A 27763-nucleotide genomic window follows, 5' to 3' on the forward strand; every position below is an offset into this window, starting at 1 on the left:
CAAAATAAGAGGAGGTATTTGAATTATATCGAAAAAAAACTTTCCTGGGTAAAGGGATTAAATTATCCACTTGAATAGGTGTCTTAAGTGATCACAGAAACGACTTTCTTTACAATTCTTTAAAAATAGGAAAGGGGCCCATTGACCTACTATTGGCTTCTGTCAAGGGACATTGATAAGAAAATTTGTAGCCAGACTGGTCACAATGAAGACTTTGTTTTTCTATGTGAATTCACTTGTCACATGGAACATGGAACTTGTCCCAGTTCCAAAATGCTGCTGTTTAATAGAGGTTTATAAGCAAGCAGAGGCAGTTGGTGGTGCAGTGAATAGAGTGATTTTTCTGAGTCAGGAAGTCCTGACTTCAAATCCAACCTCACCTATTAATTGTGTGACCCTGGTAAGTTACTTAAGCTCCTTTTCCCCCAGTTTCATCACTTGCAAAAAGGGAGTAAAAACAGCACCTGCTTTCCAGCATTGTTAACATAATGCCTAATACATAATAGGAGCTATATAAATGTTAATAAAAGATTACTAGGTGATGCAGTGGATAGAATACTGGTCCTTGAGTCAGGAGAACTTGAAGGCAAATTTGCCCTCAGTTATTTTCTAGCCATGTGATTCTAGGCAGATCACTTAATTCAAACTGCCTCCTTCCCCTCTATTCCCCCCCACCCCACCAAAAAAAAATGAAAGATGAGAAGGATTTAAGCAAATATAAGTGTCAAAGGAGAGACAGCATAGCATAGATGATACACCTTGGAGTCAAGAACTTCTGAGTGGAAGCCCTACCGCTAACATATACATGCTCTGTGTTTCTGGGCAAGTCATTTAATGTCTGTGTCCCAGGCAATTCTTTTTAAGATTCTAAATTATGGAGAAGTTAAGAATTTATATGGAAGAGAAAGTTCTTTATTAATAGCTCCTCAATCCTTCCTCCTACCTCTAAATAATAAGTCTGATTTGATTTCCCCCAAAAAAATTAATGGAAGGTTCAGAGATCATGCTACATTCCCTTACTTTATTCATAGAGTTGGAATTTCCCATGAAAAAAATGTATCTCAAGAACATTTTGAAATTGCTATTATCAGTTCTCTTTTCTTCTCTCTCTACATTTTCTCTTTGGGTATTCTCATCTACTTCCATATTTTTAACACTCACTTCTATGCAAGTGACTCCCAAATTGATATTTTCAACCACTCATCTTTTTGTTGTAGTTGTTATTGATTTCCATTCCCCCATCGCCAGTTATTTTATGGATGGGGGGATTTTCATTCCCCCATCGCCAGTATGAAAACAAGCTGCTTTTCAGTAGGACTCATATCTCTCTCTGGGCACAAAGCCAAAATAAAGCAAAGACTAAATTGTCTCCAATTTCAACTCAGAAAAAGTTTTCAATTAAAATCCATTCCTCTCTCCTTCTCTCCCTCTCTCCCTCTTTTAAGAAACAGTGAATTGCCTCAGGATACACATTTAATAAGTGTCAAATGTCTGAGGTTGGATTTTGAACTCAGGTCCTCCTGACTCCAAGGTCTACTGCACTACCTAGCCATCCCCATTCCTTTTGATGGTGATTCGTTCATTTTTTAAATTATGTCCAACACTTAGTGACCTCATCTGGAATTTTCTTGGCAGAAATACTGGAGTTGTCCACTATTTCCTTCTCCAGCTCATTTGACAGATGAGGAAACTGAGGTAATGAGGGTAAAGTGACTTGCCAGGATCACACAACTAATAAGTGTTTCAGGCCAGATTTGAACTCAGGAAGAAGAGTCTTCATGGCTCCAGGTCAATAATTTATCCACTGAATCACCTAGCTGCCTTATCTTTTTTGTAGTTCTGCTTAATTTCCTATTCACATTTGGTTTGTTTCACTGTATTTTGGTATGAGTTGAACAATGAAAGGTCTAGTTTGAAACATATGTAGCAAAAACGGAAGTAATACTATATAAGAAGGATGGAAAGGTAGATTGTATTTAGGTTATAAAGGACTTTAAGTAACCAATCAAGTTTATTTTTTGTTCTAGAGTCAATTGCGAACTATTAGAGTTTACAGAGTAGGAAAGTGATATATTCAGGCCTGAGTTTTAGGACAATCACTTTGGTATTTGTGTGAAGGATGGATGGGAGATGGAAGAGAATTGAGGCAAGGGAGCCAATTATTTCAATAACCCAGATGAGAAATGATAAGAAATTGAGACATAGTTATGGACGTTTGAATAAAGAAGACAGATGTGAGAGAGGTCATGGAGACAGAAATGAAAAAAAAAATTGTCAACTTTTTAGAAATGTAACGTGAATTATAAGAAGACAGAGTTTGTGTACCTGAGTGACTAGAAGGATAATGGTCTCTTCCAAAGAAATGGAGAAGTTTGGAAGAGAACTTGGTAGGGGAGAAAAAATAATGTAAAATCTATGATATTACTCTGAGATACCATTACACACCTGTCAGACTGGCTAGAATGACAGGGAAAGATAATGTGGAATGTTGGAGGGATGTGGAAAAAGGGACACTATACATTGTTGGTGGAATTGTGAATACATCCAGCCATTCTGGAAGAGCAATTTGGAACTATGTCAAAAAGTTGCAAACTCATACCTTTTGATCAGCATTGTTTCTACTGGGCTTATATCCAAAGAGATACTAAAGAAGGAAAGGGACCTGTATGTGCACAAATGTTTGTGGTCCTCTTTGTAGGCAGAAACTGGAAACTGAGTGGATGCCATCAGTTGGAGAATGGCTGAATAAATTGTGGTATATGAATATTATGGAATATTATTGTTCTGTAAGAAATGACCAAAGGATGATTTCAGAAAGGCCTGGAGAGACTTATATGAACTGATGCTGGTGAAAAAGTGGCCAAGAGATCATTATATACTTCAACAACAATATATATGATGACCAGTTCTGATGGTCTGGCCATCCTCGGCAACGAGATCAACCAAATCATTTCAATGGAGCAGTAATGAACTGAACTAGCTAACACAGTGAAAGAACTTGGGAGATGACTAAAACCATTACATTGAATTCTAATCCCTATATTTTTGCCTACTGCATTTTTGATTTCCTTCAAGGCTAATTGTAAAATTTCAGAGTCTGATTCTTTTGTACAGCAAAATAACGTTTGTCATGTATAACTTATTGTGATCTAATTTATATTTTAATGTATTAACATCTACTGGTCATCCTGCCATCTAGGGAGGGGGGGGGGTAGGGAGAAAAATTAGAAACAAGAGGTTTGGCAATTGTCAATGCTGTAAAGTTACCCATACATATAACCTGTAAATAAAAGGCTATGAAAGAAAGAAAAAAGAAAGAAAGAAAGAAAGAAAGAAAGAAAGAAAGAAAGAAAGAAAGAAAGAAAGAAAGAAAGAAAGAAAGAAAGAAAGAAAAATCTATGATGTTGTTTATAAGCTCTCCATATCTACTCATCCTCTCCTACTCTAAATGAAAAATGGAGAGAGTATCTTTTACTCAGGTTTACTGAACTGGAACATGGAATTTGCCCTTTAGGAAATACATGTTGTATCTACAAATCTGGGGGAAGGGGCTTTTCTCAACAACACCTTTATTGCTGTGAATGCCTGGGTCATGGCTAGGTTATATAACTGCCCTTAGGGGCAAATATCCAGAACAGAAAAGGGGAGGCTCAGAAAATAGGGGGTGAGGAATAATGGGTGGATGATTGTATTGGAGATAGTCCCCCCAGATTTGCTATTCCAATGATCAAACATAACTTGTAATTATGGATCTCTATCTTGGAGGCCATTGCTTCAAGCAACCCTATTTATATACAGGATGTCAGATTTAAAACTCTGATAATACCCAAATCTAATCAGTCATTTTATGCTTAGAAATCATGATTCATCATTCCCTAGTGACTAAAATCCTAAATCCTCAGCCTAACACACTCAAATCTTTTCTCAGTTTTTCTTTTTTTTTTTTTTTTTTTTTCTGAGGCAGTTAGCGTTAAGTGACTTGCCCAAGGTCACACAGCTAGGAAGTGTTAAGTGTCTGAGGTCATATTTGAACTCAGGTCCTCTTGACTTCCACTGCTGCCCCTCTCAGACCACATTCTTTTTTTAATGGCCTTTTATTACAGGTTATATGCATGGGTAACTTTACACATTAAAATTGCCAATTTTCACCTCTTCCACCCCTCCCCAGATCAGGATGCCATAGATGTAAATATATTAAATATAATTAGATACAATAAAAATACATGACAAACCTATTTGCTGACAAAAAATCAGACTCTGAAATATTGTATAATTAACTTGTGAAGGAAATAAAAATCGGGTGGCTGAAATATTGGGGAATTCAATGTAATGGAGCAATCACCCAGAGTTCTTCTCTGGCATGAGCTGGTTCAGTTCATACGCTCATTGAACATTTTGATCTCATTGCTGAGGTGCAGGGTCCATCAGAATTGGTCATCATATGTTGTTGTTGGAAGTATATAATGATCTCCCTGGTCCTGCCTATTCACTCAGCATCCAGTTCGTGTAAGTCTCTCCGGCCTCTAATCATCCTGTGTATTTCTTAAAGCAATAATATTCCATATATCATATACCACAATTTATTCAGCCATTCTCCAACTGATCATCCATTCAGTTCCAGTTCTGGCCCACAAAGAAGGGCTTAAACATTCATGCATACAGGTCCTTCCTTCTTTAATCTCTTTGGGATATAAGCCAGATAACACTGCTGGATCAAGGTAGCACAGTTTGTACTTTGAGCATAATTCAAACTACTTCTCCAAAATGGTTGGTTCGTTACCCACCCAAGCAATCAATGTCCTTGTTCCCATCCTCCAACAATCTCTTATTTTTTCCCTGCATCTTAGCCAATCTGATAGGTGTGTAGTGGTATCTTAGAGTTGTCTTAATTTGCATTTCTGATTAATAATGGACTTGGAGCATCTTTTCATATGACTAGAAATGTTTCCAATTTCTTCATCTGAGAATTGTCTGTTCATATCCTTTGACCATTTTTCAATTGGAGAATGGCTTGATATTTTATAAATTAGAGTTAATTCTCTATATATTTTGGAAATGAGGCCTTTATCAGAACCTTTGACTGTAAAAATATTTTCCCAGTTTATTGTCAGACCACATTCTTACTAATTTTTCTACAGTGTTTGACACTGTTCATCATTTTCCTTTCCTTGATATTCTCTCTCTTCTATGGGTTTTTGCGATACTAGTAGTCTGGTTCTGCTCCTACTTGCTGGGCTTTTCAATCTATTTTGTTGGTTTATCATTCCTTATCCATCCTTTATCTACGTGTATGCCATAAGGTGTCATCATTGGCATTCCTCTCTCTTTATAGTTTGTTCTTTGATGATCTTATCAACATATCTGAGTTTAATTGTACTTCTATGCAGTTGACTCCCAAATCCACATCTCCAGACTGTTAGGAGTAGACTGTACTCTTTTAATTTAGTTTCTAAATTTTGACAAAATAAGGCAATTGTAGATCATTCAACAGTTAACCAAATGCTTAGCCCTAACATAGAAAGGATACTCAACAAAAATATGAGAGTACTTAGCTCTGGGAGATTGGGATGTGGGGTGAATAAATTAGTCTATCAATCAATACAAATTTATTAAATGTCAGATACTGATATTAATTGAAGCGGGGGAGCTTACAATCTAGGATCTGGTGACAGCTCTTTAACACAGGGAAAACAATGTTAGAACAAGCTATAAGCAAAATTATTGTCATCTATCTTAACTCTAACATAGGGAAAACAATATTAGAACAAGCTATAAAGAAAATTATTGTCATCTATCTTAACTCTGATGCTCACTTTTCTCATGAATCCAATTTTTGTTTTAAAAAAATACATGAAAACAAATCTAGCTTATCTACTAGCTTCTGTTATAGAAGATTAGAAACTCTATGAAAAGATAGATAAAAACTTAGAAAATAAATAAACTCTATTACCTAGAGACTTCAGTGTAAAAGTGGACTAGGGAAATGGTGAAAACAAATTGAAAAATAATGCTCAAATATCAGAAGAGACCAAAGGTCTGTATCTATGCTGTATATCTACACATACCTATACATATACATATTTTTCTCATTTTTGTCTATCTCATCTTTGATTATCTGAATCTGTATTTTTGAATTTAATTAGCTAAATGTCCCAGTGGCTAGAGCACCAAACTTGAAGTCAAACTCATCTTCTTAAGTTCAAATCTGATCTGATACTTGCTAGCAGTGTGACACTAAATACTTAATCCCTTTTGCTGCTATCTGTATCCAGAGAAAGAATTAATAAATAGAAGTATGTATAGAATTATTTAATATATATATGTGTGTGTATACACACATACACACATATTTGTGTCTAATGGTATCCATTTGGGGGAGGGGGAAGAAAAAAGGAATTTATAAAACAATTTTATTGTATATTTAAAAGGAATAAAAAGTGCATAATAGATTTGCAGTTTCATGTGCAATCATCTTTTTTTTCTATTGTACTATGTAATGGGAAAAAATGAATTTGACTCTTCTGAAAAAGAAGAAGGAAGAAGAGAAAGAGAAAGATGAGAAGGAGGAAGAGGAGGAGGAGAAGCAATAGGAGGTGGAAGAGTAAGAGAAGGAGGAGGAAGGGGAGGGGTAGCAGAAGGAGGAAGGGGAAGAGAAGAAGAGGGGGAGGAGGAGAAGGAAAAGGAAAAGGTGTGTGTGTGTGTGTGTGTGTGTGTGTGTGTGTAAAATTATTGTATACATATTTTATTTATCAGTGTTTTTTCCTCTGGATATAGATAGCATTTTTCTTCATTTGTCCTTTACAGTTAATTTGGATAATTATAATATTCAAAATAATTTATTCATTCAAAGTTGTTCTTAAAATAATATTGCTGTTACCATAAAAATGTTCTCTTGGTTCTGTTCATTTCACTCTTTATTATTTTATGTAAGTCTATACTGAAAGGAAACAGGCAATTTTCTGATGAAGAAATCAAAACAATTTATACTCATATGAAAAAATGTTCTAAATCATTATTGATTAAAGAAATGAAACTTAAAACAATCTTGAGATATTTTATGTCTTCCATTTAAAGTAACTACTGATTGTATAAAATATTTAGGAATCTATCTGCCAAGGGAAAATCAGAAACTTTATGAGCAAAGCTACAAAACACTTTCCACACAAATTAAGTCTGATCTAACCAACTGGAAAAATATTAAATGTTCTTCGATTGGGCGAGCAAATATAATAAAGATGATAATACTACCTAAACTAATCTATTTATTTAGCGCTATACCAATCAGACTCCCCAAAAACTATTTTGATGACCTAGAAAAAATAACAACAAAGAGATATTTTATGTTTACCAGATTGGCTAAAATGATAGAAGGAGAAAGTGACAAATATTGAGGGGGAAGGATGTGGAAAAATTGGGACACTAATTCATCATTGGGGGAATTATGAATTGATTTTGGAGAGTAATTTGGAATTATGCCCCAAAGTCATTGAATTATCTATATACTTTAACCCAAGTGATAGCATCATTTGGTCTGTTTCCAAAGATAATTAGGGGCAAAGGAAAAGAATCCACATGTTTTTAAATGTTTATAGCACCTCTTTTTGTGTGTCAAAGAATTGGAAATTTGGGGAAAGGCTGAATAACTTGTGGTATATGATTGTGATGGAATACTACTGTATTATCAGAAAGTATTTAGAAATTGATTATCAAGCCTCTCAAGGATGATGACAAAATATTGAATAGGGTTAAAATTCTGTTAATAAATGAGGAATTCTATGGAGGCAAATTATCTAAGCAATGACCTAGAACATAAAGCTATCTGGAGTAGCTGCAGATGTTGCTAGACCTCCATACTTTCCCTTGGTTCTATCACAGTGGAACCAAAGGCTTAAGTAAGGATTTTTCTCAGAGAAAGGATCCATTTTTCCTCCTGGGCAAATAACATGGGATATCAGTATCAGAAACCTGATCACAGTACTACCACCCTGGCAGACATCTAGATGTAGATTTCTAGAAAGCACAGCTTTTAAAATTGTATGAATTCCAAACACATAAGGGGGGAAATGCTCTTGTTTTCACTCAGCTCCATCTACTCATCTCATCTTCCAATGAATAAGCCATAGAAACCAAACATGAGGCCATCTCCTAGCTTCTCAGATTCAAAAATTTACAGAGAAAGAAAATAACAGACAGAATAATTTCATTGGGTCATTTGTTTGGCTCCCCAAAGGACACAGACACAGCTGGGCTTGGTGAAGAAACTCTTAGCATTTGGGCTGACTCTTCACAAGGTATATAGTATCTCTGCTAAATGAATTAAGCTCCTAGAAGCCCTGAGATCATTCTTTGCTGGGAAGCACCAGTCTCCACCATCTCTAACCTTTGCTTTGCTGATTTCCTAGTTGTTTCCTCTACCATCAAAGGAATGAAATTATCTTTTAAGGAAGGCAAGAATTTATGAACTGTTCTAAGTGTAGCAGATTTCCAGATAATCAAGCCTCCTGACTTTATTAAAAATCATTCTCATGTTAAAAGGAGACTAATCTCTTATATCCAATGGAGTATCTACAGTAAATGTTTGGTCACCAAATGAACAGAATAGGACTGAATATACCACTCCTAAGTCAAGTTCCTCAGGTCTCAATTTCATCAGTTATAAAATATGGTATAAGGGGAAAGATTTAAGGGAAAAGAGGTGGATAGGAAAGAAAGAGAGGGAGAGAGAGAGAGAGAGGAAAAGGAGGGAAAGGGAAGAAGGGGTGAGGAGGAGAGAAGGAAAAGGGAAGAGATGGATAGGGAAAGGGAAAAAAGAAGAGGAGAGAGAGAGAGAGAAAGAGGGTAAGAAAGCAGAAGAGAAAGAATAATATGAGAGTCAAACTCATAATGTTTCTTGATCTCAAGGGCTTGCAAATCTAGTCAGTCAAGAAAACCTTCCCTGGATAAATTCATTCTCTCTCTCCTGGTTTGAACTTGGATCTTATTTCACCCTCAGTTGAAAAGCTTATTCACTTTTATGTACTCCTTGGTATATTCTACTCTGTAGAACTTCAATTTCTGTTTCCTCTTTTCTTCATATAAAGGTCCATTTGTTATTACTATTTGTTTCTTTTGGGTCATTAGCATTTGGAAATGATAAGCTAAACTAGAAAATTTAAGCTAAGGAATGCCTTCTTTTATCAGAGAAGTGACTTTTGTTCTGAATCTATCAGAACTTTAGATTACCAAAAAATAGAGGACTAGTAGATACAATTCTAGCCTTATGCCGTTCTTTGAGACTGACAGAAATTAACTAGCCTCAGTGGTCCCAGACCTTTTATGTATCTATACCTATGATATAGATATAGTCCTCCTCCTGTTTTCCCCATAAGTGAGCCAAATTTCAGATCATATCTATCCATTGCAATCCATGAGCTACATCTATATATTTAGACAATTTATATAGTATATGTATATATATATATATATATATATATATATATATATATGTGTGTGTGCGTGTGTCTATATATATATATGTATGTATATTGTATTTGTACACAGATATACACACATATACATACATATGTCAGTATGTGGGTGGGTGGGTGTATACAACAGAACTAGGTAGTGCAGTGAATAAGTGCCAGCTCTACAATCCAGAAGACTCACTTCTGAAGTTTAAATCTAACCTCATTTGCTTATTAGCTACATAACCCTGGGAAAGTCACTTAACCCTGTTTACCTCAGTTTCCTCATCTATAAAATGAACTTGAGAAGAAAATAGTAAACCCCTCCAATATCTTTGCCAAGAAAACCCCAAATGAGATCATAAAAAATCAGACATGACTGAAAATGACTGAACAACAACAAAATATTTAATAATCTACAACATACATAAGATAGGTATCACTCTAAAAATAAATAATTGTTAATGTTGCTTAATTAGGCATTTCTTTTCATATTTCTTTCCACATTCTGTTTCTTTTCCACATATCTTCTCTCTCATTTGTGTATATTTTCTTAGAGGGCAAAAACCATATATCCATTTATTTTGTATCTATGAATCAGCAGATATCTCGCTTACTTTATTTTTTTGTTTGTTTGTTTTCCTTATCACCAAGTACATGACTCTTGAGTGTAAAAGTTCTAATAGTCTTCTGATAAAGAAAGCCATCTGTACCCAGAGAGAAGATAGTGGGAACTAAATGTGGACCATAAAACATATTTTCAGTTTTTGTTGTTGTTTGCTTGCATTTTGTTTTCTTTTTCATTTTATTTTCCTTTTTGATCTGATTTTTCTGGAACAGCATGATAGTTGTGGAAATATATATAGAGGAATTGCACATGTTCAACATATATTGGATCACTTGCTGGGGGAAGGGATAGGGAAGAGAGGGAAAAATTAGAACACAAGGTTTTGTAGGATTGAATGTCGAAAATTATCCATGTACATTTTTCAAAAATAAAAAACTTTAATTAAAAAAAGAATGGGAAAAGATCATTGATTATTTCCTTTATGCCAGTCATTGAGTGTTAGTGCTAGGGATTCATGTATAAAAAAACAATGTGCCTACAAGGAGAGAGGAAGATTCAGTGAGATATACAATATGGAGACATCGGGGAGTAAACTGATAAAAACTTAATAGAAATAAATGTTTAATAGGTATTTGTTGAGTGAATGAGTCCCTCATAAAGGATCTAATATAGGGCTCAGTCCTAGCAGTAGAATCTCAAACACTAATTCATAGACCAATTGATTAGCTGTTCTAAATGGGGCTGGAAATTCTCAGTGAAGTGTACAGAGTGCTACAGCAGGGATTCCTGATTTTAATCTTCACCTGGTCTGCCCCAGCTTGAGATGGTTTTCCAGACCATTTGACAATCTCTTCAGATATTCTTGAAGTTGAGGGTAAATGGTCCATAACCATACAAGTTTCTGACTTCAGCTGCAGCAAGGGGAAACAATGCCATTAAAGAGGGAAATGGGAGGAGAGTGGTCACATGGGGGAGTAAGGTAAAGGTCAGTTCTGTCACTCTAATTTTCAGCAGTCTCTTTGGAAGGTTATGGGGAAAGAGAAGGAACATTACTGTTTTCTTAGGAAAAGAAAGGCTAGAATTGAGATTTTATAGTTTATTGGCAATCTATCTTTTGTATTCCCTGCTTCCCCAGCCAAGAAAACCAATATCTAGCAAAGGTAACTGGTACAGAGGATAGATGGGTCCAACCTGAATCTTTCCTCTTAGAAGGAAGGTGGGAAGAAAACAAAACTAGACAGAAAGGGGACAAGAAGCAGATGTGAGCAATAAAGGAGTAATAACCAAAGAAAGGGGAGAGAAGATATGAGACTAAAAATAAGCTTAAAAAATAAACTTTGAAAGAGGAAACTGAAGCAATTTAGTTCATTTAAGTAGAGTGTCTCTTTCCTCATAGTCCTTAGGTCAAGGACTATGAGATGGCCCAGGATTTTGAAAGAAGTCAGAAAGTAGATACTACATGAATCGGAAGAAATAGAAGCTCAGCACCATGGGCAATCATCTCCCATTTACGACTTTCTCCATTCTGGTGTATCTCTCCCAGGTGAGTCAAAGTGTGAGGAGGAAGGTCCTCCGCTTTCACACACATACACATGGTTCTGTTGGGGAAAGAGGTTCAATGTGGGAAAGAAGGTGCATGGAGACAGGATCTGTTAACAGTAGGACCATGGTGGTTTTATAAAGGAGTATTATACATGTATGTCTGAACATAATGAAAAATAAAGTAAGAAATAGAAGTTACAATTATCTTGGGTTCTGGCAGGACACAGGAAGGCTTTATAATAGCTACAGGAATGTCCAAATTTTTCTTTTCCCTGGGATACATTAAGGATATAGTTGTCAGTCTTTTCTTACCGCATAGACACATATATACTATGTGATATATCAAGATCAGGTATACAGGGAAATTGCCCCTCTCTTAAACCCCTAATATGGCTCTGATTCATATATTAGACAATCCAAGATTCAGAAGATAAAAAACTAGAGAATAGATTTGATCAATTGTTTATCTTCTCAATGAAGGGAAAGGTGAAGAAAAATAGTAGATAATTTGGAACTCAAATTTTTTTTAATGAAATGTAAAAAAATATTTTAACATATAATTGGAGAAATTATAAAATATTTTTAAAAAATTTTAAGTATAGATTTGATCCCTTACAGATTCTTTGGACTACTCAAATGCCTTCCACCTGATTATATGTTGCAGGTTAGCCTAGAATTAAACTAGCTTATTCGATGTGAGAGAAGAAGAAAAATTCACTAGGTCATTTCTCCCCAAGGTTTCAGTTTAATATATAAGGAAAAAAATTGAGTTGTAACAAGGGTCATTGAGAGAAAGATGGAGAATAAAACTGAGAATACTAATTCATAGCTGAATTTGTAGAGGGTTGGGTGCTAGCCTTTTTGTTTGCTATTTATGAAATGGCATTAGTGTTCTACTTGGTTTTTTCACTTAGTCACTAATGTGTTTTTGTGCCTATTAAGCACAATTGACTTTTATTGAGCCTATAAAAGAATTCAATTTAATAAACATTGGGAAGTCCTAGTAATGAGAGTTGTGAGTAGGTACTCTTGGCTGAAAGATATATGTACAGGGTGATGTGACAACTGGGTGGAGGAAACCATTCAAGAGTAAAAATAAATTTGAAGATAGAAGAATGTGGTCCAGGAAGAATTATTTGTTACTGATATAGTCATATGAATAACAAAGATAGATAGATAGATAGATAGATAGACAGACAGACAGATAGACTGAAAAAGCTTTTAATGTGTTCACTTTACTCAGGGCATTGTACTAAGTACCAAAGATATATAGTTATGTAAGTAAGACAGTCCTACCCTCAAGGACTGTCAAATTCTAATAGGAGAAATATAACACTTTAAGTTTTGGAAAGGGGGAAAAAGGTTTGGAGAGGAGATGATCAAGAAGTGATGGGGCAAGTTAAAGGTTTACCTAATGAAGACAGAAGATTGAAGTAAGAAGTGCTAGAAAGATAGTAAAAGCTATATAACCTTAAGGAAGCAGATGAAGAAAAGAATGTTCAAGAGTAATTTGGAGCCATAGGCAGAGAGCAACTCTGAGCCATGGCAGAAGGAAGTGGAAGCCCTAATGGTGGAGTTGAAAAAGTGTTTTTGCAGGCCCCAGGAGAAGCTGAACCAGCAGAGAAGCAAGTCCATATTTCCCCTTTACTGTGTTATAATTCCAAACAATATTGTCATATGGGACTATTCTGGACCTTGAGAGAAAGATGCTTGCTGAAATAGGTTCTTGGAATTTTCTATTGCCTTGTGACCTTTATTGCTCTAGCCTGTGCCCTTGTTAGTCTGAATGCTGAGTGCCTGCAGGTGATCAGAGAGTTCTTTAAAAGATGGTTAAGGAGCAGAAGGACTGAGGTTTCCTAGAGATTCTCTTGAAGTAGAGGTACACTTCAGCCTGAGAGATTTTTTGAGACTCACTAAAACACACCTGGGTCATGTCAGATCCTCAGACATCAGTGTTACAATCTACAAAAAAGAATATCACTCAGTCACCAGGCTTTGATATACCTTTCCTTAACCATCACTACTATCATGACCAAAATAGAAGAAGTTTTCTAACAGTTCATTCACACTCCTTTGCCTGGTCCTCGTATTTTTGAAAAGGGAATGAACAAATTTGATTTAAACTTCTGACCTTAGAACACAGTGAAGCTGATTGACCCATAAATGGATTGAACTGTTCTCTTATCAGTGGAAGAAATAGGTCCCAGCAGAAGGGGAAGGAAACAACAGGTATAAGCAGACTATATAACAGAGCAGGCTCAATCGTGTTACTTTCACTTTTTATAGCTTCCTTGGATGACATGTGAAGAGAACTGTGTGAATTCTGAGCAGTGAGTATCTGAATCTCCAAACCCATTTCCCAAAGAAGGAGGGAGAAAGGTTGAGCCAGGAGCAGAGGACAAGAAGTTGGTAGATGTAGGGGGATTTCCCTATCTCTGTTATTACTAGGATAGGTACTAACTGAGGAAGGTGGATGGTACAGTGGATAGAGTTTTCCTGACTCTGCTTCAAATATAGCCTCAGACCCTTGTTATATGACCTTGCTTGCCTCAGTTTCCTCATCTATAAAATGAGCTGGAGAAGGAAAGACAAACCACTCCATTATCTTTACCAAGAAAACCCCAAATGGAGTCGCAAAATCTCAGACACTACTAAAAGAATTTAACAAGAATGAAGCATTAACCTTCAGAGATAAGAGATAACTGTCAGAAGCAAAGTTGTATCACTATCCTAAAGATTCCAAACCAGCATTGCTCACAATGTTATTCTCAAAACAAGACTCCCCATCCATAAAAGTAGAATTAATCTTAATTAATGTAGAATGCAATCACAGTAGCTTGTTATACACTCCTTTTATATGCTTTTGTGAATTATCCAACATCCACATTAGACTTAATTTAGATATAGTCCTTGGCTACAAACATTTATCTCTAGAATTTCCTAAGTACTACCACCACTTCATATTATGTTTTCCAATATATCCATTCATTTCTCAAACATTTAGCAAATACTTAGTGTGAAAGTGTTAGACTTGAAGTTGGAGGTCTGAATGCAAATTCTATCTCTGATACTGTAGGTTCCCGAGTAGTTTACTACTTTATAGGCTTCAAGCAGCTCTCTAAGACCTGTATAATAATGGTTCAAGGAAATCATAAAACAGCATGCTAGATGCTTGAGGAGATATATAAATACAATATTAGGTCCTTCATCTCATAAGCTTTAAGTATATTCACACTGTGATCTATTTAATATATTTGTTCTCTTATCTTCCTTGATGTAGTAATTCTGTAAGTTTTCTGACTTCTCCATAGACACTGATATTTTCTTTCTATGAACTCCTCTAACATTTTAGCTAATACTCCACAGCTTAGCATTTAATTGTTTTTCTAAATGAAAATATAGTTAGTTCTATTTTCCCAGCTACATCATAAATGCCTTGAAGACAAGAATTATGTCTTTTTTGATGCTTATTTTCTCTTAAATTAATAATTAAAGATGATATTTAAGCCATGCAACAACCTTGTGAGTTAATCTTACTTCACAGATGAAGGAATCAAGGTACAGTGAGGTTAAATAAAGAAAGTCAGAGCAGTACAGTCAGAAAAAGTGTTGTTCCTGGAGTCACAGGAAGCTGCTGCTGCTTGTTCTCTGGGTGACCTTGAGAACCTCTTTGTGCCCAATTTCTTCTCTAAAATGAGGGATTTGAACTAGATGAGGTCTAAGCTTCCTTCCATCCTCAGATCTTAGAGTCCTTTTGGTCCAAGTCAATAAAATGTCTGAATTGGGATTTTAATCCAACTCTTTCTTTATCTAGATATCTTTGATACTCAATCCCATTCCATCTTTACACCAATATCCCCCCATTCTATCTTTAACTTAGCACAATTTCTATTCTATGAATATTTAATAAGCTGCCATATCTATAGAACAAGATGCTATGCTTTGGTGAGAATAAACCAAAAAATTTAGATGAAGCATTATGTCTCTGTCTTCACAAAGCTTACAATTGAGGAAAACATAAAGTGCTATACATAATATTAACATAAGACCACTTTAGTGGTACAAAATATAATGGGGAGGAAATGGGAAGTGATATTTGAGTTGGACTTTAATGGATAAAGCAAAAAAATGAAAGAGAGAGAAATGAGATTGAAAAAAGGGACAGAAAGGGATGAGGAGGGGAAAAGAGTGAGACAGAGGGAAGGCAGGGAAGGAGGGAGAAGAAAGGAGAAAAAAGAAGAGAGTAAGAGAGATGGAGATGGAGGAAGGGGAGACAGAGACAGGTGAGTGTGAGAGAAAGAGATATAAGAGAAGAGATGGAAGGAAGGGGCAGAGAGAGACAAAGTCATGTGTAATTCTGTGTGATTCCATTTGGGATTTTTTTTTTTAGTAAAGATACTGGAGTGCTTTGCCTCTTCTTTCTCTAGATCATTTTACCGATGAGGAAACTGAAGCAAAGAAGTTAAGTGATTTGCTCAGTTGGAGAAGACTGGGAAGCTAGTGGGAACAAGAAGTTAGCAAGCATTTATAAATATTTATTATGTATCAAGTACAATGCTGAGGATTGAAGATACAAAAGAAAAAAGGGGCACAAGTCCCTATCTCAAAGTGTTCAGAGTCTAATGGAGGAAGAAAAGAAAATATGTAAACAGCTATGTGCAAACTAGAAATACACAGGATAAACTGGAGATCACTTCAGGGTGAAATCACTAAGATAAAGAAAAGAGGGATTGAGAAAGGCTTCTTGTAGAAGGTTGGTTGTTAATTGAGACTTGAAAGAAGTCAAGAGATGCAGGAAATGAAAAGAGAAAGAATTCCAGACATGGAACATTAGCTCAGTGCATGAAAATTCATGAAGTTGGAGGATAGAGTGTCATGAGTGGAGAACAGCAAAGGAGTCAGTTTCACTAGATCATGGACAATGTGGAAAGAAGTGAAGTATAAGAAGGTGGGAAGGGGGGATTGTAAAGTTCTTTAAAAGTCAAATAAAGGATTCTGTGCTTGAACTTAGATAATATGGTTTATTGAATGGAGGGACTGACATAGTCAGATCTATGCTTTAGGGAGATCACTTTGATAGCTGAGTAGACAGATCATAGAAGATGAACTGGAATGGGAAGAGCCTTAAGATAGGGAGAACAGCCAGCAGAGCATTAGGATAATCCACTGCGGAAGAGTGGTGGTTTGGAACTGGAGTGAGAGAATACTCATACATAATTCTTTTTAAGTCAAAGCTTTATTTCACCAAAGCAGGCAGGCCAAGTAGCATGGGTAACTGATTGGCAATTAGGGTCAGGGGCAAGAAAGCTTATATACCATAATTCTAGCTCTAAGAAATATAGAAGTTGTTAGAAACAGTATCTTTTTAGAGTAGCATAGCCACAGGTCCTACTGAAAACAGAAATAGTCAAAACATCAATCTGATTGCCTGGATTCCAGAAACAATTATTTGGGAAGTATTCTTAGCTTTAGCAAGTCTAAATATGTCTCCTACTTTTCCCTTCTTCTTTAATGGAGTGCAACATGTCACCTACATAAGCACAAAGTGATAAAGACCTTCACTGGGCCAGTGTCAGAGGATAAGAGGGGACCATAGAGAGGATATTATTGGCTTAGACTCAACAGACATTGGCAACAGATGAGAGATGACAAGAAAGAGGAACAAATTTAGGATGACACCTAGGACACTGGGGTGACTAGGGAAATGATGGTACCCTCAACAATAATGAGAAAATTAGGAAGAAAAGAAGCTTTGATGAAAAGGTAGAAAAGATAATGAGTATAATTTTGGATTTATTGAGTTTAATTTATCTATGGGCTATCTAGTTCAAGATGTGACAATCATTTGCAGAGAGAGATAATTGAATCTATGGGTGCTGATGAGATTAAGTGAAGTAGTATAGAAGGAAAAGACAAGGTTCAGTATAGCGCCTCAAGGAAAATCCAAGGATAGGTCACATGACCTGGCTAAAAATCTAGCAAAAAAAAGACTAAGAAAAAGGGATCAGACGCCTCTGAGAGGAGAACATGGAGGGAGCAGTATCACAAAGATATAAAGAGAAGAAACAGGGAGAAGAGGGTAATTGAGAATTTTCAATGGCTTCAGAGAGGCCAAGAAGGATAAGGACTGAGAAAAATTAGATTTGATAATTGAGATCACTAGTACCCTTGAAGAAAGTAGTTTCAATTGAATGAGATCAGATGCCAAACTACAAAATCAAGGGAATTAGAGAAAACAAAATAGAAACATTGAGTATAGAAGACTTTCTCAAGTTTAGCCACAAAATGGAAGAAATATATGAGGAAAGATAGAAGTTAGATTTAGTGAGGGATTTTTTTAAGGCTAGAAGAGAGATGAACATGTTTGTAAGCAATAAGAAAGCAACCAACTAACAGATTTAAGATTAAGAAAATAGTGGGAATGATAGAGGGAGAAAAAAATCTGGGGGAAAAAAAGAGTAAATGGGCTCAAGAGTACATCTAGAAGGGCAGCTAGGTGGAGCAGTGGATAGAGCAGCCTTGGAGTCAGGAGGACCTGAGTTCAAATCCAGCCTCAGATACTTAGTAGATGTCATCTTGGGCATGTCATTTAATCTTGACCGCCTTGCCTCTCCTACCCCAAAATTATATGTAGAGGAGTTAGCCTTAGCATGGAGGAGGACTATCTGGTCATGTAAATCAAGAATGAAGAAGGAAATGGTGGGAGAACCACATTATAAAGTATGGGTGCAGATTAAATCAAATTACAAGCTTTCTTTAATAGAGAACATTCATTACATGAATTATATCATTTCCCCTTGATACCAACCTTATAACAAGCTTTCCCTATATAACAACTACATAACTATATAATAATTTTTTCACTGTTTTCACTATGTGACCTGATCTTTCTGTTTCATCACCAGCTGTCTGACCACTGACTGGGTCCATCTCTGGTACATCTGGTAAGTTGCCAAAGAAAATTCTCCATCAAGCTATCCATTATCAACATTTATTGGTCTTAAGGATATTTTATAAGTTTCTAATGCCATTATAAGTTTCTAATGGAAATAATGCATTTTTATTGGGCACATTATAAAGCTTGTTTCTCATATTATACTGGTGAGGAAGGTAAGTTAAATCCTCATTTTATAGGTAAGATAAATGAAACTCAAAGAGTTAAGTATATATTCAGACCCACATCAATAAGAGCTACAGCTAGGATTTGAATTAGGTCTTCTAACTTCAAATCCTATGTCAATAATATTTGAAATATTATTTCTACTATACCATGTAGATCTAAAGGCAGAGGCCTCACAGGATGACATTAAATAGATTCTTTAGACTACCATTGTGACTTCTCATTTAAATAAAATTTCCTTTCCTGAATGCAACTTATGTAACTATATATGACAAAGCCTCTGGTGTCAGCAAACTGTGGTCTGAGGACCAAATCCAACTTGCCACCTGTTTTTGTAAAGCCTGTGAACTAAGAATAGGTTTTCTATTTTTATGCAATAAAACTATTTTGAAATATAAAAAAACATTCTTGGTGTGCTTGTACAAAAACAGGCAATGATAGACTATAATACTTTTAGTAGATTAGGAATTAATAGAATGATCTAACCCCTAAAGTAGTCATTAATGATTTGATATAGACTTGGAAGGATAATGTTAGGTGCAGGTCTCAGATCTGTCCTGCATCTTGTGCTATTAAAAGTTTTTAATCAATGACCTGGATAAAGATATATGTAGCATGCTTATAAAATTCATAAAATACCACAAAATTAGGAGGGAAAGTTAATCTACCTCACATGTAAAATTAAGTTTCTGAACCCAACTTTATAAATTTTATTTTAAAACTTTCTATTTAGTCTTATTAAATTTAATTTTATTGGATTTGGTTCAATGTTGTATCCTATCGAGATGTTTTTTTAAATTTTGACTTTGTAATCTAAACTCTGTTTTCTCCCTAAACTTTGTGCCATCTGCAGTTTTGATAAGGATGTCTATCAAAATCATTGATAAAAATGGCCCACAGCCCAAGACTAAGTTTGTGAAATACCAGCCACTAAGCTATACTACCACTCTTTCTTTTAATTTTAATAGACAGGAGATTAATAGAAATAACTGTAAATATCTTGGCACTTGATTTCAGAAATCGATTTTAATAAGTATAAAATGAGCAGGACAGTAGGACTAGATAGAGTTATCTGCAGAAAAGCTGGGTAGTTGCAAGTTCATTATGAGACAATAATGAGATATATGATGCTTAAAAAAGCTAAGACATCTTGGGTTTCATTACTGTGTCTAGGAATGAGAAAGCAGTAGTTTTGGTGTGTTTTACTCTGAATGGATCAAATATGGAATGTTATAAACCTAATTTATGAAGGACATTAATTGGAAAATATCCAGAAGAGAGCTACTAGCCATTATTAATTATTCACTTTGTGCCAAGAACTGAACTAAGCATCAGGAATAAAAAAGAAGGCAAAAAACATGGTAGAGAGATAGGTGATACAATGTAGAAAGTGCTAGGCTTAGAGTCAGCAAGATTTGCATTCAAATTCAGTCTCAGACACTAACTGTGTGATCCTGAGCAAATCATCTTACCTCACTTTGCCTCAGTTTCCTCATCTGTAAAAAGAGAAAAATAATAGCACTTAGCTTACAGGATAATTATGAAATTAAGATGAGATAATATTTGGCAAAGTACTTTGTAAACCTTAAATAGTGCTATTATTTTTTAAACTATCATCCCTGCCCTAAAGGAACAAAAATGCTAATAGGAAAAAAATACACAAAAAACTACAAATGTAAGCTATATACAGTGTAAATTGGTAGAAATTTCAAAAGGAAGGGATAGAATAGGAAAGAGTTTCAGCAAAAGGTGGGGTTCATGATGAGTTCTGAAGGAAACCAGGGAAATTGGGAATCAGAGGTGATAGAGTGAGCATTCCCAGCACAGATGATATACAGTGAAAAGGCATGAAATTTGGAGATAGCGTAACATATTCAAGGAATAGTAAAAAAGTCAGTATCACTAGATCACAACTGAAAACCCCACAAACTCTCTGAAGGGCAGTAAGATATAAGAAAACTAGAAAAGTGTGAAGGGGCTAGGTTTTGAAGGGCTTTAAAAGCCAAACTGATACTTTTATATTTTGTCCTGGAGATAATAGGAAGCCACTTTAACTCTTGACTGAAATAGTAACATTTGTTGTTGAAGAAGTAACATATATTTAAACTTTAGTAAAATCACTCTAGCCATTGAGTAAAGGGATGGATTGGAATGGGGAGAGACGAGGCAAGATCAAACAGAAGGTTATTGAATATTCAAGGCATAAGGAGAAGATGGCCTGAACCAAGGTCACAGTGTGTGAGAAGAGAAAAGGGAATGCAGGGACAGCTAGAGGGCACAGTGGATAGAGCACTGACCCTGGAATCAGGAGAACCAGAGTTCAAATCCAGCCTCAGACACTTAACTCTTATTGGCTGTGTGACCCTGGACGAGTCACTTAACCCCAATTGCCTTAAAAAAAAAAGACAATTCAAAAAAAGAAAGAGAAAAGGGATGCATATAAGAGATGTTGTGAAGGTAGAAAATTCAGCAATATGATAAAGAGATAAGCTCAAAAAAAAAAAGGCCTTTTCTTGTGGCAGACATCAAAGTTCTCACAAGATCAACCAGAACTAAGAATGGTAACTGATCATACTCCATAGGCTGACTCCTATAGCCAATTAGTCCTCAGTATACTTATAATAAACATTATGACATTTTTATTTTATTAATATTTCATGTTATATATAGATATTCTATGATATATTCTATATAATATTTTAGAGAAAAAATTCACTAACATTAACATTTTTCTCATGGAATCCCAAATGGTCCCCTGGGAAATGTTCCTTTGCTGCCTTCTTTTTCCAATACCCATTATCCCAAATGGGAAGCTGGTGACCCAGTTTTGATAAGAGTGCTAGGCCAGGGATAAGGAAAGAAAATCTTACTTTGAAGATAAAACAATAACAAAATTGTGTTAAGTCATTTTGATCCAACACCTCAGAGACACACTTTCCCTTATACTACCTCAATCTTCTGCAGAGAATAGGCTCACTCAACACAAATCCCACATAACATTGGGCCTCTTTGGTTCATGTTTAGCTGTGTCGTGACTCCTGGATGAATCCTTACTGCAGCTACCCTAAGTGGGGTCATGAAAGTCACTTCTAAAGACACTCCTTGCTTCTCCAGGACATCATTGCTTTAGTTGGCTGAAAAACTCTGACAATAAGACACCAGGATGCCCCTTTCCCCTCTTCTGTGTCTCCCAACACAGACAAAAAATCCAAAAATTTCATAGACTCACAGGATGGCTTCAATAGGGAAGGCCTAAGGTCTCTTTCCTCCCAGCATTTCTTTCAGTGGAAGCCATCAGCAGAAGATTTGCAAAAGAATCACAGAGAATGTAGCTTAGGAGAAAATGGCCCAAGAAAGTAGGTAGAGATTGCTTCAGTCCCTTTTGAAGATACATATCAGCTCTAGAAACTCAGCCAATCAAAACAGACTACAGGGTTCATTGAATAATGTCTATATATGCTCCCCAGGCACCAAATTTCATGTCATAACAATTCTTCTGGAAAGTTTCCTCAATCATTTCAATCTAGCTCCTAAGAAATTAGTGGTCAAATCTATAGTTATATTAACACAAGTTATTGGAATTATAGATCCATAATTCTACCTAAGCAGTACTATGCCAGGTACTTTGTGTATACACCACATGCCCAGTTCATGAAATCTATAATAAATTCTACATATTCCTTTCAAAATGGTTCTGCTTTCTTTACTACATTCTGAACCTCTTTCTGTTCTCTTTAAAGTTTTTTTTAAAAAAAGTTTCACATATCTTCTTTCAATGGCACCACTATTGCTTATCATCCCCCCAACCCCTCACATTAAAAAACAGAGGGGAAATAAGAGAACCTTTTAGCAACAACAAAAAAATATGTATGACAAATTTACACAGAGGCCATGTCCAAAAATGAAGACCTCTTTTCACATCCTGAGTCCATAAATTCTCTGAAAGAGAAGTGATACCATGTTTCACCAAAGATGGAAATGTAGTTGGTCATTGCTTTGATTAGAATATTTAAGGCTTTCAAAGTTGTTTTAATTTTCAATATTGGCCTCATTGTATAAACTGTTCTTTTTGTGCTTACTTCACTCTGCATCTATTCCTACTTCCCAAAATTCTTTGCAAATATCTTTCATCATTTTTATACCACAATAATATTCCATTACATTCATATGCCATAATTTTTTCTCATATTTTTTTCCTTCTTGTCAAGTGCAAACCCATCATTGCCTCCTGCTCCCTATTTTTCCCAAGCAAAGGATTTATTTGTTTACTATGACCTGCTACAACAAATTTCATGCTCAATATGTTGGAGACTTAATGGACCTTTTTCTAAATGCTATTCTTTTTCTGTGCACAGAAATGATTGTGGAACTAGTCATTTTAATCCAGCTCCTAAGAAATAGTGGCCACATCTATAGTCATATTAATTAAGTTATTGGAATTGTAGATCGGTAACCGATCCATTCTCAATTAACAAAAGAGCAGGTCAGAAATCCTTACTATTTCAGACAGCTGAACCAGGTAACTATGTATTGGAGAGACATGAAAAGAAGTACCCAGATCACCGTTTCCAGGGAAGAGAAAGGTTTTATTTTAGTGTGGTACAACATTGTCCCAGGGTGCTAGGTGGTATAGTGGATTGTGTTCCAGGCCTGGAGCCAGGAAGACTTATTTTCTTGAGTTCAAATCTAACCAGTTTGCCTTAGTTTCCTTATTTGTAAAATAAGCTGGAGAAGGAAATGTCACACCACTCCAGGATCTTAGTCAAGAAACTCACTAAGAGTCAGACATGATTAAATGGACTGAATAACAACAAACATAGCCCTCTATAAACCACTCTGTTATTTTAACAATTCTAACATCAGTATGGTGATGTGATTTTGCTCTCTGTCTCATAAAAAATGAAGGTCATTAAGAAGCTGAAATCAAAGCAATTTGGGGTAATATATATTTTGTAAGTCCTTCTGAAAAACACAGAAACAAGGAACAAATGTACACATATTGATGTATAAATTTGGATTTAGAGGTATGACCACTCACATAGCTTTCCCTTGTACCCTGCCCTTTATAGGCTCCTGGTGGTGATTGGTGGGCTATTCCTTTTGTGTGGACTGACCTCAGTCTGTCTCCGCTGTTGCCTCAGTCGACAGCAGACAGGAGAAGAGGTGGGCCCCCCACCATATGAAGTGACGGTCATTGCTTTTGACCATGACAGCACCCTTCAAAGCACCATTACTTGTGAGTACATTCACAGAGTCATACAGGGGGAACCAAGGAAGAAAAATACTTGAAAGAAGTGTAGACCTTTTACAGGGGTCCTCAAACTTTTTAAATAGGGGGCCAGTTCACTGTCCCTCAGACAGAGGGCTGGACTATAGTAAAAACAAAAACTTTGTTTTGTGGGCCTTTAAATAAAAAAACTTTATAGCCCTGGGTGAGGGGGATAAACGTCCTCAGCTGCTGCATCTGGCCGCGGGCCGTAGTTTGAGGACCCCTGTAAGAGTAGATCTGCATTCTCAGGAATTCAGAATTCTTTAATTCTGATTGATTTGTAGATATTCCAAGTGCTAAAAAGGATAAGAAGCAGACATCCAAAAGAGAGGATTTTGTTCCCATACTAAGAAATCTAAAGAATCTAACATTGCGGGCAGAGAGATAAGGGGAGAATCAGGATTTTTTTTTTTTTTTGGTATGGTAATGATAATCTATGAAGAAAAATCCCTTGATATGATAAAGGGATCACAGAGTTTTCTTAAAAGGATCTATCTTTTAAAATATATTCCTCAATTACATCTGTTCATCCTGACATTCTATTATTATCTATTGCTACCACCAAAAGATATTTTGTGGAAACAAATGGTTCCTTCATAAAAATTTCAAAATGTTAATGATGACCCTACTTAAAAATGTTCCTAACTTCTACTGAAGATACAATTAGAGATCTATCATGCATGCATTCTTTTGTCTTCATGAAATTTACATGTGTTTTCAATCTGTACCACCTCTAAGGAGTGCAACATTTTAAAATTTTACTATAGCTAGTGGATTATTATGCTGGACCTGAAATCAGTAAAATCTGAGTTCAAATTCTGCCTCAGAAACTTAGTAAGTATGACCCTTGGCAAATCATTTAATTTCAATTTGTCTTAGTTGCCTTCTCAGCAAAATGGGGATAATAACAGTATCTACCTCCTAAGGCTGTTGAGGAGATAAAATCATGTAATATTTTTAAAGTGCTTTACAAAACCTGAAAGTGATATAGAAATGCCAGCTAACATCATCATCATTATTACTATCCATTGTATAAAATACACTTCTTTTTTCCAAAAATCTATAAGTCCATATTTCTATAACCCAAACCTCTTCACAGTTTTATAGATTTTAATGATATCCCTTTTTAATAAAAGTTGGAAAAGTTTGTTTCTCTTTACTGAAGAATTCTGTATTTTAGTTTATTCTTTCTAAAACACTTTTATCCCTATAGTGACTTTTTTGCTAGGTCAAAGTTCTCACCACGAAAGTTCTGTTAAAAGCTTCAGCAACCGAAACAAATATAGTTCTACCAATAAAAATAATTTCCATCTCCTCTGTTCCTGCATCCTGAGGACCACCAGGCTTCTCCATATTATTTGCAATTGAAATCTCCTGTATACATCTCACCCATGAGAATGTTAACTCCTTGAAAGCAGGAGCTGTCTTATTTTTCTTGTGACTCCTATGCTTATCACAGTGCTTTATATATAATAAATACTTAATAACAACTTTTTCATTCATTCACTCATTCCTTCTTCAATTCTATGACTATCTTTCCCAAAATTCAGTGATCAGCACTGGAATCTATTACAGGACTGAAAGTTTTTTTATAGTTTTTTTTTTTTTTTACCCCTAGTGAAAGCTGTAGAAACTAAGTTTTTATACTAACGCAGAACAGTATAAAAAGCATAAAAAGATGTCAGGTAGAAAAAAAAAGGATAGGCAAAGAACTGTGTAAATGAGTTCATCGAAAGATTTCTAAGTATATCAGGAAGGGGGAGTTAGTTGGTCAAAGGGCAGTGGGACCAGAAAAGCAGAGAAGGATAAATCCAGGGTATCAGAATAAATGGGTTTTCAAAGAGGGAAAGAAGATGCTTCTTGATCTAGGGATTATGGAAATAGGTATGAGGGCAGGAGTGTTGGTGGTCATAGTTTGCATATTTGCAGAAAAAAAGATAACCTAATACACTGAGGTCAAGATCTGTTTTTCAAGCATGGTTCCCATGCTCTAGCTCCTGACACCTCTTTCTTTCTCTCTGACAGCTCTTCAATCAGTCTTTGGACCAGCAGCCCGCAGGATTTTTGCAGTAGCTCACTCTCACAACCCTGTGCAGATACCTTCTTTGTCCTCAACCCTGGAGACGCCCCCAGGCTATGAGGAAGCTCTGCACATGAGCCGCTTCACAGTGTCCAGATGTGGGCAGAAAGCTCCTGATCTGGCTCCAGTACCTGAAGAGAAGCAACTGCCGCATGGGGAGAAGGACGTTCCCCAACAACATGTGGAGGACACCTCCAATTAACAGTCTTACTTGGAGTCCCTAAGATAGCTATTCTGGGTTCAAGGTAGTCTGTGAGTCTGTAGCCACTCAAAACTCTAACTTTTGAGCCTCTTTCAATATGTTTACTTCTTTCTCTAGTCAGCCAGAGGACACAATTTGTTCAAAACAAAGGCATTTAATGAAATAATGTAGTCATAAAAATCAAAATAGAACATTCCTTCCCATAAATCTGGAGAATATTCTCCCACAAAGATACACATTGGTGTGGTGGTGGGAAATGGGCATAAGAGGGGCACGCACTTAGAGAATGTGTTTCTAAGAACCACATGTGAACGACCAAATCACCTTCAGAGCTTCAGGATCACAAGTGTCTTCTGATGAAGTCATCCTGTTTTTCTCATTGCTCTTGTTCCTTGATTGCTCCTCCCTGTATTGAATCTCCACTGGGCGTATTTTTCTGCTAGTTCCTGATAGTTTTGCAAAGACCTATGCACATGTAGTCCCATATGGGGACTGCTTTTCTGCTATCCATTGATCTAATGTTAACTTCTGGGTATAATAATCTCTGCAGGACATTCTCCCTGCTCCCAGTTTCTAGATTTCTTTTCTTTTAAGTTACTTGATGTCCATCTCTACTCTTACTCATGATATAGTGGCTTGAATCTCCCCCTACTAAGAGCATAGCGAATGAGCTTTAGTCAAAGCCATCACATTCTACTAGCAAAAGGCAAAGAGAGGGCCTCTAGACTGATTAAGTCTTTTTCTTTTTTAAAAATTTATTTTATTTTAATTTATGGAATAAAACAAGCATTTCCATAACAAAATATAATAAAGCTGATTGCACATGAAACTGCAATTTTTTTATGTACAACTTGCTATTCCCTTTAAAGATATAATAAAGTTATCATGTAAATTTCTTTTTTTCCCTTTTGTCTTTCCCTCCCTTTCTTCACCCTAGAAATGGCTACCATTAAACACAGATATACACATAGATGGGTGTGTGTGTGTGTGTGTGTGTGTGTAAAATTATACATACTTCTGTTTCTCAAATTTTTCTCTGGATGCAGATAGCATCTTTCTTCTTATTTGCAATGAGATTGCTAGCCTCTATTCCAGACAACCATACCATTTAGAATTAGATACTCCTTATATCCTATCTGTTTTGGTATATAAATGAATTTGAGACTAAAAGGCAAGCTAAGGGAAAGAGCAGTATTGTTCATTCCCCTAGCCTTTATTACACACAACTATTAGCAATAAAAATCCAGTTCCTTGGGCATTATATTTTGGCCACTGAAAAATTTAATCTCCACGAATCTTCCTCCCAGTAAAGAATGTGAAAATTTTAGTAAATTCCTTGCAGGATACATGGAAACATGTGTGAACATATATCACAAATAATATAAACTGTTAATATCCAACTTCATACAACATGCATTTGTCCTAGCACAACATGCATTAGAGCATAATGTGAACATAATAATAAACCATATTACCAACATAACTTAACCCATAACATAACATAAAACCAATAGTGAACTTAATAGGATAGTGTGA

The 27763-nt window shown here is 35.8% G+C and overlaps 1 protein-coding gene across 1 annotated transcript; it reads left to right on the forward strand.

Annotated features, from left to right (window-relative positions):
* The first annotated feature begins 10908 nt into the window (after nt 1-10908).
* Nucleotides 10909-26932, forward strand: TMEM52B (transmembrane protein 52B). Its single transcript, XM_031938189.1, has 6 exons — nt 10909-10999; nt 11411-11557; nt 13843-13886; nt 18462-18500; nt 23746-23912; nt 25971-26932. The coding sequence occupies exons 2-6, from the start codon at nt 11504-11506 to the stop codon at nt 26225-26227; spliced, it is 561 nt and encodes a 186-aa protein (XP_031794049.1). The 5' UTR covers nt 10909-10999; nt 11411-11503; the 3' UTR covers nt 26228-26932.
* The last annotated feature ends 831 nt before the right edge of the window (nt 26933-27763 follow it).

Source organism: Sarcophilus harrisii, chromosome 5, assembly GCF_902635505.1.
Source record: "Sarcophilus harrisii chromosome 5, mSarHar1.11, whole genome shotgun sequence".
In the NCBI taxonomy this organism is placed as follows: domain Eukaryota; kingdom Metazoa; phylum Chordata; class Mammalia; order Dasyuromorphia; family Dasyuridae; genus Sarcophilus; species Sarcophilus harrisii.